This window comes from Pempheris klunzingeri, chromosome 5 (assembly GCF_042242105.1).
Source record: "Pempheris klunzingeri isolate RE-2024b chromosome 5, fPemKlu1.hap1, whole genome shotgun sequence".
Taxonomy (NCBI): Eukaryota; Metazoa; Chordata; class Actinopteri; order Acropomatiformes; family Pempheridae; genus Pempheris; species Pempheris klunzingeri.
Window position 1 is genome coordinate 19,781,258 of NC_092016.1, and position 18,294 is coordinate 19,799,551.

At 46.1% G+C, this 18,294-nt stretch overlaps 1 protein-coding gene across 1 annotated transcript; it reads left to right on the top strand.

Annotated features, from left to right (window-relative positions):
* Nucleotides 1–1,276: 1,276 nt before the first annotated feature.
* Nucleotides 1,277–18,014, top strand: tshz3a (teashirt zinc finger homeobox 3a). Its single transcript, XM_070831403.1, has 2 exons — nt 1,277–1,597; nt 13,763–18,014. Exons 1-2 carry the CDS (start codon nt 1,558–1,560, stop codon nt 17,077–17,079), a joined length of 3,357 nt encoding a protein of 1,118 aa, XP_070687504.1. The 5' UTR covers nt 1,277–1,557; the 3' UTR covers nt 17,080–18,014.
* The last annotated feature ends 280 nt before the right edge of the window (nt 18,015–18,294 follow it).

The window sequence follows — 18,294 nt, forward strand, 5'->3', positions numbered from 1 at the left end:
ACGCTCTTTCCTTGAACTGGCTTTGATCTCTACCTAATGTGGATATATGAGAGAAGTGATGCTTTTACTGTGATGAAAGCTAACATTTAACTGCTCACATTAAATTAGCAAGGAAAAGGCCTCAGGCATGTTTGCATTTTGGGGCAGTGGTGAGATGGTTGCTAAACAGTTTTTTTTTTGCACCACTTAAAAGATATATAGACTGCGTAAGCATGTTTTTCTTATGAATAAATGAAAAATCAAAAACAACTTAAGCATTGTATACCATATAAGCAAGGCCACCGGAGCTCATTGTCGTCTCTTTCGGCACTTCCTGTTATTTACAGTACAATCAACTGATTGTATATAACTCTGATCAACTGTCTTTTTGACAGAATAATATAACCAGACTTGTTATATTTAATTGACTCGGTAGAGAATACTACTGTACACATTTGTATTTTGCTTTGTTACTTGTGAACAACTAAAAATGCATCCCCTCCTCCTAACACTGGTTTGTTGTCATCTCTGAATGCATCCATATGCACACACTACTGTTTGCTCTGTTGTGGTTACATGCTTAACTGCAGCTGCTGTGTGCATTAACACGTAACATCTGTAATAAATACTGTCCTACGTTGCTGTTTTGTTGGTTTTCATCGCACAAAACAAGTCAGATTCGATTATTATCACGGACCCAAAATTGTGAGATTTAATAAAGTATTATTAGTGACTGCCTGTGTTTTGCATATTAAGAGGAAGCTTGTAATAAATGTGTTTTGTCACTCGAATGTCAATTATGATCATTCAAACGAACTTTAAGGGGGCCAATAATAATGATTGGGAACAAATGCAGCAAAGTCAGCAATTGCTGCAGAAACATTAACGTGACAGATGAGAACTAAAATGCGATTGAGTTTGAACGCAGCGGACGACGACTCACACATCTGGTGACATTATTGGAATATTTCTCGGATTGTTTGCGGTTTTGTGGCCTGTGATTCTCAGCAAGCCTGCTGTGCGTAATAATCAAGTGATAGCTGATGAGCTGTGACTCCCATGAAAAGCAGAGGTGGGAGGACACCCGTGCGCGGTGTCCGCCCCTCTCTGAGAAGTAAAGAGTTAACGGAGCGGTGGGTTTGCCCATTCTCCCGCTGTGAGTGACGCGATCATCTCTCTTATCCCTCAACTTTGCCTGTTGCCAGACCAGGCAGCCGAGGTGGACGCTGGCTATCGTCGCTGACATTCTTAACGCGATCACACCAAAAACATCCAACATCACACACACACTCACACTCTCACACTCTCTCTCTCTCTCTCTCTCTCACACACACACACCTCGTTTATTTATTTTTCGGCTGACTTTTCCCGCACGACGCTATTCCGTAACGATGATTTTTAGTTTTTCTTTCCATCGGACTCCCCGATGTTGTGCAGTCTACTACACGAAGGCGTGAATCTTTTTTGAGTAGAAGGTGGATCTTCCCGGATACGGCGAGGGGGTATATTAAATAAAAAAAAAATAAAAAAACAGAAAACAGAAGAAGAAGAGTTCCACGGAAATCCCCACAAATAAAAATGCCGCGGAGGAAACAAGAAGCGCCCAAGCGCGCAGCAGGTACGTGTATCCAACAGTAATGTGCGTAAAAAATAAGGTTTGCTGCCGTGAAACTGCGGATGTTACCTTTGTTTTGTAAAGCTCACTTTGTGCAGTCACTGCATTTCCGTTTCCACTTTGTGTTTCTGACGATGCGCTTTGTCACTCTTGGCTACTCTTGTGAGACCTCATAGAAACTGGAACCTTTTTTTTCTTTATTAAAGATAAGCGGACGTGCAGTTTGTGTACAGCAGGCTGTGGTTCTGCGGTTTGGCTCTCCACGCTGTGCCGCTACTGTAGTCTGATCCGATGAGTTGACTGCTGTAAACTTTCGCTCCCTATTGTTCCCAGCTTGATTCCCTGATAGTTTGCCGATCCAATCCGCTGCCTAAATGTGATCTGTAAGAGCAAAACCCGCTGGAAATAAGCAGTGTTTGTTTGATGGTGGGTGCCCGAGGCGTGTCATAAGAGGGGAGGAGGGGAGCGGAGGGGGGGGACTTAAGGGCTTTGTGCGCATTTGATCCGATCGCATAACTTCTTTGCACAAGCAGGGGAAAAAGCCCTACCTCTGAGCTCTTTTTTCTTTTCTTGGGATAAGATAAACAATTTGAGAGCAGACAATGGGGTTTCGTGGGCTGGAAGGAGCCATAATCGACAGTTGCCATGTCTGATTTGACGGTTGATTGATTGGCTGTCATGCGGCTTTGATCTGATCCTTCCCGATTTGCATCAGAAAATCACTTCCCACCATGTGCTGCAGGCCCCTGACGTCACGTTTAAACCACTTTGAAAGGCCCTGTGTACTTTTTACTCTCTCTCTCTCTCTCTGTCTGTCTGTCTCTCTCTCTCTCTCTCTCTCTCTCAGTCTGTCTGTCTGTCTGTCTCTGATGGTCAACTGACTCACGAAAAAGTGTAAGAAGGGGGGACAAAGTGGTTTCACTGTGAGACATCACACACACGGACAGACACACACACACACACACACACACACACACACACACACACTTCCAGCAGAGAACATCACACTCCCATGTGCACAGGCTCACTTGTTCACTTTGAACACACACACACACACACACACACACACACACACACACACAGTGGGCAGAGGAGGCGGGAGGAGTGGGTTAGAGGTTGTAAAAGGAGCCGTGTGCTATGTAATGGAGGGGAGGAATGGGTTTGCTCTGTCAGACCGGGCCGTCACAACGGCTTTGTTTCATGTTTGATTTAATTGTCTCTCCCCTGACAGGCCCATTCATCAATGGCTTTAATGGTCAATCAGAGACAGGCTGAGTGAGTGCTCCCATTCTGTTTAGCCATAAGCTGGCCTGGGCTTTTATTTCATCAAAATGCCCCAGCCTAATGTACATGCTCACTGGCTCAGAGTGGCCGCGGGGAGCACATAAAGAATGACTGAAAGCTTTCTGATTTCAGATCAGTGAGAAGGATGTTTTTTTTCTCTCCTCTCTACTCTCTCCTCGCTGCTACACTGCTGTTTCTCTGTTGACGAAAGGGAATAAAGGCTGTAATATAGATCGTTTTGTGTTTTTAGAAAACAACTTTTTCTCGCTGAAACCACGCTTCTTTGTTCATTCATTCATCTATTCATTTCTTCATTTTTTCATGCTCCCCTTCCACCCCTGTCAGTCAGCCCGTGCAGCTGCAAGTTATAAAGTTGTCAACTGTTCAGTGGCACACAAAGGGTGATGATGAATTGATTGCAGCACAGAGCATGGTGATAGAGAGAGCAAAGAAAAGGATGACAGATGATGGGCCTTGATTAGGGACTTAGGGGGAGAGTCAGCCCACTGCAACCTTGAGACTTGCATGAAAAATCCCCCCCCTCCGCCCCCCTCCACACACACACACCCTGCTTTGCTCTCTCATTGTCTCTCCACCACACACTCTCTCAGCTTCTCCCTCTCTTTCTTCCTTTCCTCTGTCTGAGAGGGTTTCTCTCTCCACAGTAGAAAACTTGTTTTGCCTGCTTCATTAGCGTTGGTCCAATTAGCCGTGAGGCTGATGGAGTCCTGACAGGCCCTGTGATTGGAGATGACAAGCTCGGGGTGCCCAGCCCAATGAGGTTTGCCACCACTTTGATGTAATCAACTTGATATTACACAGAGCCGCTCGCCTTTGGTTGTGCTGTAACTCAATTTTCCGCTGCAGGTGACAAATGGGCCTGCCTACCTGGGTCAGGTCTGAGTGCTCTTAACAACCGAGGGCAGCTGGCCACATAAACAGCCGAGCAAACATGAGAAAGAGACTCTCCCAGCTGTGGAAATACAGACCTCCTTCCTTTGTGGCTGGCGATTAGCTTCACTGCAAGCACGGGGCCCGAAGCCCGAAGCTGTTGAAATGGCTGAGGAAAGTTGAAGTAGTCCACCGACTTAACATGGGCTTTACAACGTGTGGCCAAAGACGCGGCTGGTTTGCCGTAATGTTTAAGTTGCACAGTATGTCTGCAGAGTGGTGTCAGTGTATTTACAGTACAGTGAAAGAGTTGTCAGTCCACTCTAGAGAGCCAGCGTCCCCTTTTCTCTGTTATAACCTTGCTTTGGTCATTTGTGTATGAAAGTGTGTATAAGAGAGACTCCAATGCAGAAGGATGAAAGGGGGGGGGGTGTGAGTCTGATTTGGACCGGGCTTCACAGCAACAGTCTCTTCTTTCTGCAGGGTCAGGATTACAGCTGCCAGACTGGCAGCCATCACTCATGTCTCTCTCTGTAAGTGTGTGTGTGTGTGTGTGTGTGTGTGTGTGTGCACGCGTATGTCCCCAAATCAGTGAGCATGCACTTTCTGATTTGTCGGGTTTGTGTGTGTGTGTGTGTGTGTGTGTGTGTGGCTTGGCTTGCGATAGTGATGAAAGGAATTGTAACTGTAGATCGCCTGCTGGGGTCGGGCCACAATTCACCGAACCTTGTAGGCCTTCTGCGTTGCCTAGTTTCTTCCTCTCTTCCCTTCCCTCACATCACCTATGCAGCATACGTACATTCCCTTGGAAACGCAAGACATAGCACACAAACATTAAGTGTTGACGCTAGTAAAGACGCAAGCGTTTACTGCACACATTGCAGACACATGCACACATGTTGTGACTGGGTTGTAAAAGCAGCAAGTGAAATGAAGTAAGCTGTTTTCGTATCTGTCTGCCTTCCTGTTTATGTGTGAAAAGCATGCCCTTACGGAAGCAGCGGGGGAGCCCGAGTTGGGACTTAATTGTTCGGCCGCCATACGGACTGACAGCGTTAGCGAGCTTTAACAACAATACGCCTCCGTTGGCGTTGTTTGCAGGTGCGAGCGCGGCAAATGTTTTGGCCTTGCAGGCCTTGTTGCTAATGAAAGTCCTGTGGCTGGATTCCGGTGAGGTTGAGTCACGTCTATGATCTATGTGTCTGATAAGTGCATACCTAATGAGGCCGTGAGCACCAGTGGAAGGAGGAGGAGGAAGGCTGACAGAGTGTTTCCCACAGGTATTGACAGATGCCTTTTTGTTTTTGCCATAGGCCCTGACTCCATAAATCCTGCCTGTGTAATGATAACAGTGCCACCCTGCCAGCAAGTGAGTGAAAGAGAGAGTGTAAGAGAACAGAGAAAGAGGGCAGAGGGGGAGGAAGGGGAGGAGGAGGTGCTGGTGGTGGGGACGATGAGCAGGAGAAGAGTGGGGGCGGTGAAATGGGCCTTCTCTCCTTTTTAACACACACTTGGCAGATGTCAAGCCATAGGGTTGGGCTCCCGGAGAGAAAGAGCAGTGTAAGTGCTGTAGTAGTGTCACAAATAGAAAACCGTTTCCCTTTCAGCTTTCGGTGTGCTTTCAGCCGAGGTTTTCAGCCGGGACTGCTGTCTGGGCACTGAGTCGGAGGCTTTGTAAAAATAGTCCCACCGCTGTTGTGATAGATGCAGCTGCACTGTGGCGACAATTGGGACAGGCTGGATCCCTCCAACCCCACCTCCCACCCACCCTCCCTCCATCCCCCACCCCTCCCAGAGGTAGCGAGCGTCACTGCCTGGTTGGATGTGTTCTCTTTTCGGGGAAACTGAGCTGCTCCGGTCTTCAGGGGTCCTGAAACCCAATCCAGGAGGAGAATAGCCCGGCCATGCCAGAGAGCCGATTTCCTTTTCAACAGAGTCATTTATCACTGACCCACCCTTCGCTTCTGACACGGTGACGTGTGTCATTTATCAAACAGGCTTTACCAGACACACAGGGAAGGGAGGTGGATAGGGGGCAGAGGGGAAGAGAAAGAGAGAGTGAAAGAGGGGAAAACAAGACAGAGAGTGGACTGAGAGAAACAAAGAGGAGAGGAATGGAGAATGAGGTGCAGAGTCAGTGGAGAGAGACAGAGGAATGGAGAGCGAGGAAGAAACCGTCGTCTGTTTGTGTGCGTGTAAGTGTGCGTATGTGTGTGTGAGTTTTTCCAGGGAAGAGTGAGTTTTCCTGAAACCCTTGAGGAGAAGCGTTCGGGAGGGGAGATTTTTTCGAGATGACAGGGAGGATTGAGTTACACTGAGTTGTGTTTTGATGAGTGACAGTATGTTCTTCCATGACACGTCCGTAGATGTCTGAATGAAGGGGAGAAGTATGATTTGTGAGTATACAAGTCCGACAAGTGTGTTGGTGTTATGTGCTCATAATGTATGCACAACGACCACGAACAGGAGCACTGCAGATGTGTGTGTGTGTGTGTGTGGGCGTGCGCACGTGTGGCCATATGGCGTCAATGTTTAATGCCATATGAGTGTGTGTGTGTGTGTGTGTGTGCTGCTCCCTGATGAGCAGGGCTGACAGGTATCACTCATGCAGCTGCCTGGCCTTTAAATGAACCCGAGCTGCTCTGCTCTCCCGTGGCCCTAACAGGCTCTCTCCAAGATGGATGCTTCTTTAAAAATCAGATTAATGATGGATACCAGGCTTATAGTGCCATTTATCATGAAGAATATTATTTAGGCCGTCCGTGTATGGCTGTAACTGGAGAGCCAGGACGAGAAGAAGCAGGGTGGAAAGCCTTAGACAGACACTCACTGTGTGATGGATGGCTGAGCGCTCTCTCTGAGTGTTACTAGACACCAGCGCCGCAGCAGTAGGCCATAATCAGATAGCCCAGGGATGTTTATCCCGCAACTACACTACCCAGATTGCCTTGCCTGGAGGGTTGCTATATGGAAGGTATAGTCCATCATTATTATCATCTTTTAAAAAGTTAGTGGAATTATGAAAAAACTCAAGACACTCAAGGGCTCATAGTCACCTCAACGGTTTTTATTGCAATCATACATTATGAAATGATCCATTGGATCCAATCTAACTGACTTTAATGATTACGTAAAAGTTTCCATTTAGCTTTGCCCAGAAGAGTCCCTAGACCAGCGTCATTCCCCAACAATCATGAATAAAAGAGTACAGTGAGGGGTCAAGGCAAGGCCAGCTCTGCTGCTGCTAAAGAAAAGTGAAAAAAACTGTTGTTTTGTTTTTTCCCCTCTTCTTGTTCCCTCTCTCTCTGTCTCCTACCTCCTCCTCCTCCTCCTCCTCCTCCTCCTACTCACTCCTGTGATTTATGGTGGCCATCCATCTTCAGGCTGCGTCCATCACCTCCTCGTTGCTAGGCGATCATGGCAGCAGCTGTGCGTTGTGACAGGGGTTTGCTCGTCCTCCTCCTAAGCCCCGACTTTATTTCCCCCACATTACCCTAAGGTTCAACTTTAAGCACAGTCCTAGTTTTAGTCCCACCTACAAGCCACAAACTCAATCCCAGTTTCAGACCTGAACCCATCTCTAATTTGGTTTGAGCTCCTGATCTAGTGTCAGCTCTTTACTTTAGAGGGCCTGGTTTTAGAGCTGTCCTGAATTATAGAACTACACTAACCTTTGATTTCAGATCCACAGTAATACAAGCCGTAGCACAAACCGGGGAAATTACGTTTTATAGCTCCGATCTTCATAGTTTCATCCATCACTCCTGCACACATGGTGTTAACTGAGACAGTTCACGGGACAAAGGAAACATGACAGTCAGACAGTTTTCACATTCAATTTTATCCAGTTCATGACTGTTGTTAAGCACATAGAGTTTTGACAACTATGATAACACATGCTTCGGGTAAGTTAGTTAGTTTAAAGTGTTGGGTTAAAATGGACGTGTTTAAAGCATGTTTGATCCAGTGAAAGCAGTGTTTGTAAGGCCCTGTGCAGTGTGGTGTGAAGCTCCGTTTTGAATAATTGTTGCATTCTTGTGTCTCTATGAAAAAGCTGAGAAGTAAAATGTTGCAGCAGACAGGAACGTGGAATTAGAAACCAGAATGTAAAAAAGGTCAGACCTACAATAACTTGAGTATTGGATCTAGTTTTACAGTAATCCTAGTTTGGGCACCTTGTGTGACTGTGTTGCCGCACTCAGTCAGCCTGGTGACCTTTTAACATCTTAACTTTTTTTTTTTTTTCTGTGAGGACTAAACGGCTGAAGGAATGAGGAAATAAAAGCAATTCTGCATCATGGAGTTTTGCTCGAGAACTCTCCGAGTTAGAGAAAGAGAGAGTGATGGAAAGGAGGCAGAGATTTGGGATAGTTTAAGAAAGTCTGACTGGCAAACATGTCATCAGACGAAAACAGGCTCACGTCGGAAAGGAACATCGCCTGCCTGTGGCATCTCGATCCTTATTGCTGCCCTTGGTTCTGCACCTGTTGAAGCGGTTTGTGTTGGGTTTTTTGGGTTTGTTTCCATTTTGCTTATCACTTATTGTGGCTGCATCGCGTTTCAAACTGGAACTGGAGCTATGAGTTTGGTCACCTCGCTCTCCTCTATAGTAGAGTCAGCAACAGTGTTTGTGGCTCGTTTCATGTCAGATAAACTAGATGAATTTTCAGATCTTGAAGGTCTTCAGTGTCTCCCTCTCTCACTCCCTCCCTCTCTCTCTCACTATGGGCATTGACAAGGTTCAGCCCTAAGCGTTGCCTGCGGCCAGAATGATCTCTCTGTTTTTCCCATCTCCCATATCACACATCCTGCACTACAATTGGCGGACACAATGTATTCACAATGCCATCAGGGGGTAGAGAACACACACAAATAAAAACTGACAAAGACGTCGATGATTGCTCGTAACATGATAGCCCGCACAAGCTCAGTGTTGTAGCAGAGTTAAGTATTAAAAACCTAGCAAATTAGCAGCACAAGACGGCCTTCTCTGGCCATATCTGGAGCATGCCAAGACTTGTTAATTTTTGAAATAGCCACAGATCACCTGTTACATATTTTCTCGTGGGACTTTCAGCCAGCCTGTAAGGATCAAAGGGAAGGGAGGGAGAGAGCTAAGTTTGATTGAGTGTGTAACTTTGACAAATGTGTACAACAGAAAGGCATTTTAGGTATGTTACTGATCTGCTATTTTGACAGAATGGGGCTGTTTTGGACTGAATTATTCTAATCTATTTAAAGAGTTTTTTCAGGCTTCTGGGAAACTAGAGAGAGTGAGTGGAGGTCGGCGGTTTGTGGATTTTTTTTTTTTTTTTTTTGATTGAGACTGAGGTGACTTCCTGTCCCGTAGTGTTCTGGAGCTGTTTCCTGTCAGTAAGAGCCCCCCTGCTGAGGGGCCATGTTGTTTTAAGGGCGCCAAGGTCCAGTTGAAATACTGTACACATATCAAGAAGCACTCATCATGTTGTGACACAGTTTAACTCTTTCTTCTCTGAGCCCTCCTATCCAAGCACCAGCTGATAGCAATATCTCAACTAGCATGTGATCAAGGGCCTTGATCGGGCATAGTTGTAAGATTTAATAAAGAGCAACAATAGGCTGCCGTCTCTGTGCTTAAATTGTTTCCTGTTGCTTGATTCTTTTATTGTCCTTGAACAACGGCATAAAACTTTTTTATAATCTTTACAGCAAGCTATAAGGGACCACCCATGTAGACAATTTCCTCTCCCCTCCCTGGATCCCAGTTGCGTCTTTGTGCACAGTACAGTGGTGAAGTTATAAATAAAGAGGTAATCAAGCTATGAAACCTATATAAACATTACCTTTGCAATAGCGTTAGCTTCTCTCATGAGAAACTGTGATGTTTATCTTGTACTGCATTTCTTATTTATCTCTGTTATCTGTCTAATACACAAAAATGTACACATTGAATTTACATTATACATTACATTGGTTTATGAAACTGGTCAAGCATAGTTTTTTTTAGACATTATCTTTCATATTAGTAGCATCACGGGAATTTAAACAGGTTCTCTTTTACCAAATCTTGGTAAAACAAAAAAAAAAGTAGAGGTTATGTACTTTTTTCACCACAATAAACAGACATCTGTGCCTTTTTCAGCGCAGAAAAAGCACAGATGAAACATTGTACTCACCATAACTGCACAAAGGACTCACCCTTTTTTATATCACGATGCCTGTGGCAAGGTTGTCTCTTTTTTGGTTTCAGGGACCAAGCAGTCATTTGAGTGTGAGGGTCAGACACAGGTAGAGTTTTTAATGACACATCCTGTTTACCCCGCTGCTGCTGGGTGTGATCTGGCTTCCAGACTGTTTTCCCAGCTGCGGAGGCCAGATCAGGAATATGCACTTTGGTCATCAAGGGACAGATTTGAGAAAAAGGGAGAGGACTGAATAGCTGGATGAGGAGATATTGGATTGCACTTTTCGCTAATTCACATTCGCTAAAAGATATTTAAATGATTTTGCTGATTCAAGTTGTGATAATCTTTAAAAAGAAAAAAAAAAGGAGTGCAAAGATTTCTTCTTGAGAAACACATGATTGATTTTTTTTTTGGGGGGGGGGGTTCTTTAGGTCCTCATATTATCTCTCTGCATACAAGGCCAATTTAAAATGCAGCATCAAAAACAGACTGTGCTTTCAGCAGCACTTGAGGAGAAATAACCCATGGGACAGAGGGAAGGAGACAGAGAGAGAGAGAGAGAGAGACACTGAGAGGCTCTGCTTTAGAGGCAGCCACAGCACCTTCCTGCTTAATCACCCCCTGTCCCTGCCCTGTCTGTTGTTCCTGATCGTCAGAGCAGCACTGCAGTATTTCTATCAGATGATCTCTCCCTCCTCGTCTGCGGCCCTTATGTTTATGAAAATGATACTCCACAGGAATGCCTCCTGCATGCCAAGATGTCACTGTCTTTCCTCATCGCTTGCATCTACGTGCGTGCACGAGTGTGTTTGTGTATCTGAGTGCAGGGGTGTGGGGGGGTGAGCTGGTGTCATAACTGACTGGCTAGTTTTATTTATAATTACGTACGTGTGTGTTTGAGGTTGCGTATCTTAAGGTGAAATGTGTGTTTTTGCATGTGAGACTTTTATTTTCTGCAGCCTGTGTGTTTGTGCGAATGTGTCACCGCTATTTCTGTGCAAGCCGTGACTGAGATGTTGATTGTGTGAAAGTGCACCTCCTACCGTTTTTGTCCCCCACCACCAAACACCCCGCCCCCCCCCAAAGGAATCATTCATGGAACCTAATGATTCTTGTCTTTCCCCCACATGGCATCAGCACACTTTATCATTACAAGAACACACACGCCTTCTCTCTTTCACTTTCTCTCCCATATACACACACACTAGGAAAACTCACACATTGGCCCTACACCATATGCTTAGATATTAGTTAAGGCTGCATCCAAAAGTATTGTTGTATTCATAATCTGCTTCTTTTTTTTATTCTCAGGGAGCTTCTATACTCCCATCACCTTTTATTAGCTTGATAAATCACCTCTGTTGTCAGTCAAGCCATGGAGAATAATTGGATGTGGTTGTCGCCCTGTGTGATGGATTATCAGTCATTGGGGATTAAATTAACAGATAGTGCTCAGACATAATGGTTTTTGTTTTGCATTTTAAATTGCCTGGGAGCACGGCTAGACTCTGTAGGTTTTATAGCTGGTCCTCTTGGACCTCTCTCCCCCTGTTTGTGCTATCTCGGCTTAATGACAAATGAACAATAACCTATAGGGCCCCAGCTCTATTAGTATGTAATGTAAAACATTTACTACCAAGTTAAGGCACAGAATGAGGCCTGGGAAGCCTTACGAGTGTGATAAGATGACGTGAAATTGGGTATAGCAATAGTTTGATGAAATAGCTTGACAATGTGAAGAAATATGTGGAATATTTTCTTGAAGAGGAAGAGAAAACTGACAACTTGGTCAAGCGATGTGTCAGGCTCGTCTGATGCAAACTGACATCTGTGACCAGCTAGTCAGGACGCAGACACGTTAACTGGCTCATCCTGGTTGGATTTCTTCTTTCAAATGAGAATCTGACATGAATACCTTCAACAGGAGAAGCGGAAGAGAAAGTAAAGCGAAAGGAAAGAGGGTGTGGGCAGTCGCTTGAGCACTGGTAGCAGTGAGATAACTCCCTCGCGTGTTTGCCCGAGCGTGAGCGATTTACCTCGTCGCCCCCTTCTCCATCCTCCCAGACCCCTCCCTCCCCTCCATATCCACATTATCATAATTGTGTCCAGAACATGAGGGGCCAGGGAAGTGATCATGTCATTTTATTTACACCCTGCTTGGCCCTTTTTACAAACGACATGCCACTGACTGCCAAGCGGACTGGGGCCCGACGACATCTTTTGATCAGGGCTGTCGGGGCCTATCAGCGGAGAATGGCAGGTAATGGATACCCAGTGACAAACCAAATCTCCGGGAGGACGGAGAGTGGGCCGCACCTGCCAGGTCTCCATTAGGCTAGCCTCTCAGTGGGGCTGCCTGCTGACTGTGCCCCCAGGGCCCAAATCAGACCAGCGCCAGCCGCATGGCTGCCTAGATATTGGCTGTTAGCACTGGAAATGAGAGTTATTTCAGCTATGACATTTTTGTTTAGACTGGACGTGAGTTCGTGGGGTGGGTGGGGGAATGAAGGATTTAGTCACAGTGTGTGTGTGTGTGTGTGTGTATGTGTGTGTGCCTGCACAAGCTCGACTATGTGAGTTCCCAAACTATAGCTATACCTACAGCTCCTTTCTGTGGCATTCATCTTAGCTCACTGTATTGTCGAAATGCCCTCAGACCCGTCTACATCCCATCCGCTATTTTCAGAGATTATTTGTTTTTCCTTATGTTGAGCGGTTTTGTGAGTGAGGTTGACAGGAAATGAGGGAGGGGGGCATGGTGACACTGCAGAGGAAGGGGGTGAGTGGTGAGTGAGTTGGCGTTGGTTAGGTAGACTCTCCACCACAGGAGACACAGGAGTTTGTGTTTTTGTATGGGGCAGTTTACACACGCACAAACATGATATAAGGGCACACACCCTTATCATCACTCGCCATGTAAACAGTGGGCGCTAGCATACAAAATGACAGATCGCTTGTGAGTTGCCATCATGGCGATGCTCCTCGCTCTTTTTGCCTCTGTCTCATTTTCTTCCTACCTTCATTTTGCTCATTTCTTTTTGTTTTGTGAAATGCTTTTGTGTTGTGCTTTGCTTGAGACTTAACACCTGTTTAGACTGTTGAGATTTGCTTTTAAGCATGCAGCTTGAACCCAGAGTATTGACTATCTTCCACATATCAAGAAACTAATGAACTCACTTCAGTCCAGATGACACTGTGCGAAGTCTATTCAAAATATCAAAATTTCTTCAACAAAATTCTGACATCTCTCTCTTGAAATTCTTCAAGACATGCTCTTTGTCTGCGTGCACGTGTGTGTGTGTGTGTCAGTATGTATGTGTGTGTAATCAGAGAAGAGGCAGATGAAGAGGCGTCAGACATATTAACTGACAGATGGAGGTTGATCCAACTCATTTATTACCCCAGAGGAGAATGCCACAGTGAGATTGGGCTTCATTAATTTCAGATTTAGTTTTCATTTCAAGCTGTTGCGCCCTGAGATAAATAAAATGGCGCATTATGTTTTTGCCAAGATATTTCTTTTTTGTTTTCCTCCAATAGAAGGAGTGAAAAGAGGGGAGGCATAAGTTCCGTGTGGCTGGGGTAGTATATAAATACAGGCTCGCCTAGAGGAAAATAACACCTCAACGGTTGATGAGGTGAAATGGGATGACTGTAATTTCTCAGCTCAGCTTTAAAGGCTCCCACACAGATGGCTCATTTATCCCTGGGAGTCCTCGGGCACACATAGCAGGGAAACTTTTTCTTCAGTTATTCTAACATAGCGTGTTCACTCCCTGCAATTTAACTCATCTCTTTCTTTCTGTCTTTGTCGCCACTCTCCTTGCAGCCTATTCTCCCGAGGAGCTGACAGAGCACACTGTGGAGGATGAGGAGGCGGAAGCAGACGACCTGCCCTCGGCCCCTCAGGATGACCTTCCCATGAAAGATGAGTTTGTGGAGCAAAGCGGAGGGCCTGCCAAGGAGCAGGCATGTGACCAGGAGTCATCTGGGGCCGCAGAGCTCTCCGGACAAGAGATGGACAGTGAGTCACATGTGAGTGAGACCAGTGACCGCCTCTCAGACTTTGAGAGCCCCTCCAGAAAAGCCGAGGGCAACTTGGTCACAGCACCTCTGAATGGTGGCACTAAAACACCTCCCATAGCCACGGACACCTTAGAACAAATGAAGGCTATCTACACCAGCTTTCTGAGCAGCCCCTTGTGGTCACCGCTGAACTTTAATTCTTCTCTGCCACAGGCACAGTCGTCTGCCTCTACAGAGAAGCCAGCTCGCAGCAATAGCACTAGTAGCAGCAGTAGCTGCAGCAGCGGTAGCTATGACTGGCACCAGTCTGCAGTGGCAAAGACACTACAACAGCATCCTCCCCAGAGCCGTCACCCCACTCAGTCTGAGCCCAGCCTCTTTAGCACAGTCCAGCTCCACAGGCAAAACCCAAAGCTGTTTGGCTCCATCTTCACTGGGGCCAGTAAATTCCGCTGTAAGGGCTGCAGTGCTGCTTATGACACCCTGGTGGAGTTGACAGTTCACATGAATGATACAGGCCACTATCGCGATGACAACAAGGACAGGGCAGGCAGTGGCGGAAAGCGCTGGTCTAAACCACGTAAGCGGTCCCTGCTGGAGATGGAGGGGAAGGAGGATGCCCAGAAAGTTTTGAAGTGCATGTATTGTGGCCACTCCTTTGAATCCCTCCAGGACCTCAGTGTCCACATGATCAAAACCAAACACTACCAGAAAGTGCCTCTGAAGGAGCCCATGGCCCCTGTGGCAGCCAAAATCATGTCTTCTAGGAGAAAGGGACTAGTGGGGTTGGACCTCACTGCCTCGCCACGTTCTAGAGAAGGAACCCCCAAAGCAAAGCATTCGCAGGCAGACTTTAGCGAACTCTCACAGAAACCTTCCTCCAGCCCTTACACCACCTCCAATAACCGCTACGGCCACCAGAACGGCGCGAGCTACGCTTGGCAGTTTGAATCCAACAAATTCCAGATCCTTAAGTGTATGGAGTGTGGGAGTTCCCATAATACACTACAAGAGCTGAGAACCCACATGATGGTGACAGGACACTTCCTGAGGGTGACCAGCTCTGTGGGAAAGAGAATCAAAACACTTCCTGAGGCCACATCCCCCAAACCTGTGAGGGTTAACACACCCACTGAACAGAGGGTCCAGTCTGTCCCACTTGCACCTTCCACCTTCTCTCCTCCACCTCTTCAAACTACCCCAACTCCCCCTGCTACCTCCCCTCCTCTTAAAGAGATCAAAAAGGAGGAGGTTGAGGAGGAGTGCACTAAGCAAGAGGCTGCTGGAGATGAGAAGCAAATTGCAGCTTCGGTTGGGAAGGAGGAGGATGCTGAAAAGGAGGAAAAATACGACATCTCAATGTATAACTATCTCACCGAAGAGGACCTGAAGGAGAGCCCTAAAGGGGGCTTCGATATTCTCAAATCACTGGAAAACACAGTGACGTCAGCCATCAACAAGGCGCAGAGTGGGAATCCAAGCTGGGGCGGCTACCCTAGCATCCATGCAGCCTACCAGTTCCCTGGTGCCCTTAAGCTCCAACAGGGAATCATGGAAAAGAATTCCCCGATTAAGTTCTTGTTCAACGGAGGAGATGGAGCATTGTCCTCCCTGGCCAAAAACCAACCCCTAATTTCCCCACCGCTTAGTCAGTCGTCCCCCTTCCCCAGCAACAACTTCCAGGCGATGGAGGATTTGGTGAAAAAAGTGACAGAGAAAGTAGCAAAAGTAGAGCAAAGGGTAAAGCAGTTGTCTCCTAAGGTGGAGAACCATCTGTCTCCGTGTAGCAGTGAGGCTGGAGACTCGCATAAGGGCGGAGAGGCTGACTCACCTCGGGAATGGAGGGCAGTCACCCCAGCCAATAGCGACAGGGGAAGCCATAGCGACAGAGCATCCCCGGCAACAGAACCCAAGAGAGAGACAGCAGTCAAGTCCCCACTCGCCTCTACACTGAGATGCAGTACTGCCATTATCACTGGCCACACTCCTCCAGAGCAGCCCTTTGTCAACCCTCTAAGTGCTCTTCAGTCAGTAATGAACATTCATTTGGGGAAAGCAGCCAAGCCCTCCTTGCCAAACCAAGATCCCCTGAGTCTGCTCTCCAGGCTTAGCCAGAGCATGGCTGAGAGGGCTGCTGTGGCCGCCCCTCCCTCACAGACCAAAAAGCCTGAAAGTGTAGTTGATAATAGTTTTTGCCAGCCCAATGATGACCAACCTATGGACCTCACAAAAGGCAAAAGCGATAGAGGAGGCTCTGTTGGCTCAGCACCGCTAACCCCTTCATCCACAGCCTCCTCCATCTCCCCCTCCTCCCTTGTTGCTCCTGCAAAGCTAACAGTGGTCTCTCCCTACACATCCAGCAGCCCTCTGCATGAAAATGCATTGTCAGATATCTCAGACATGCTGAGGAACCTCACACAGTCCCATCATGTCCCAAAACCCCCCTCCCGGTCCCGGATCACAGATAAATCTGAGATTGTGGGCTCTACTCATGAGGATGACGACGTCTCCCTGCATGGCCACAAACGCAAAGGTCGCCACTCTAACTGGAACCCCCAGCACCTCCTCCTACTGCAGGCGCAGTTTGCCTCGAGCCTGAGGCAGACATCAGAGGGCAAGTACATCATGAACGACCTCAGCCCGCAGGAAAGAATGCACGTGTCTCGTTTCACAGGCCTCTCCATGACCACCATTAGCCACTGGCTGGCTAACGTCAAGTACCAGCTAAGGAGAACGGGCAGAACAAAGTTCCTGAAGAACCTGGACTCCGGTCAACCTATATTCTTCTGTAGCGACTGTGCCTCACAGATCCGAACCCCAGCAGCATATGTATGCCACCTGGAAGCCCACCTAGGGTTCAGAATCAGGGACCTGGCCAAGCTGTCCCCTAAACAGACTGTCAGAGACTCCCACACTGTCACTGAGAAACTAGTGCCCCTGGAGTCCTTCCTTTCTCAACAATCACAAGATGACTGCAGCACTAATGGGTCAGTGTATCGCTGCCAGCTCTGTGTCCGTAAATTTGCCACTAAGCACGCCATCAAGCTTCACCTCAGCAAGAGCCATGGGAAGTCTCCAGAGGACCATCTGCTATATGTGTGCGAACTAGAGAAACACTAAATTGCTCTCAGCAGTAGACATACTGGAAAACACATGTAGAATGGCTGTTTAAAACAAAAACTAGAAACAGAGAATATTCAAAAGTGTGGTAATGCACAAAGATGGCATGAACTACTGTTAAAAATGTCAGCACAAGGTGTTTACATCTATTCGGCCTATACACATTTCTGATTTCTCTGTATTTCAAAAGACATTTATTTCACATCAAAATATAAAAGTAGGTCAAAGATATTCAAGCCGATTCGTTGTGAACTTTGTTGTCCCTCTCACTCTACGTACACCTCTGGCAATGTGAGACAACAGAGGACAGATTATTTCATTATCACAGTGAATTTCTTGACTAGAAGGTCAGCTAATAACTTGAAATGTATTAACTTTATTGTATTTATTTTGTATTTTTGTGAGTTTGGTTTTGATTTGCTGGTAGACTGCATGTTCAACAAGTTTTACTGTTACATTTGTACAGTCCTGTCCTGTCCTGTCCAGATTTTAAAATGCCCTTTCAAACTGGTCTTTTTTTTTTTTTTAAACACCTTAAAACAGCCAAATGCCTGGGAAAGCTCCTTAAAAGAATCTGCCAAACAGCAAAACTTCATTGCTTGTTTTTTATAGTTTTCTCTGTACAGCCTATTGATTTTCTTGCTGATTGTAAAAGCTGCCTTGTTCTTTATCGTTGAGTAAGGGGCACTTAAAATCCAGGTCTGTGTAAAAATGTATATATAGTGTATAAGCTTACAACTTGCTGTTTAAATTATGCATACTTGTTATATTTCCTAATTTAAGAGGACTATGACTATCCACTGGTGCAGAGCCTTTGAAGAAGATTAAAAGGACATTGTTTTTGCACAATAGTTTTATAAATGTTATTTGATAAAAAAAAATACAAATATGTTAATGCCTTGTGCTTCTATGATTAAATTGAATTAACTGCTGCATATAGCATTTGTTTTCTTTCATATTTACAATCAGAGAAATGTGCATGGTGAATCTCTAATTTAAAAAGCAATATTTCAAGAAGCGACATTTCAAAGCAGCTTGTTAATGAAGAGGGGTAGCTGACACAACACAGCATTGTCCAAAATGTAATTTCCAAGCTGTTATCTAATTTTTCACCTGGCTCACTGGAAAATCGTGCATCTTAGGGAAAAAAAAAACTCACCCCTCCCAATTGTTGTCCCATATTGTAATGACTAAGCATTTGCAAATCAGCTGACA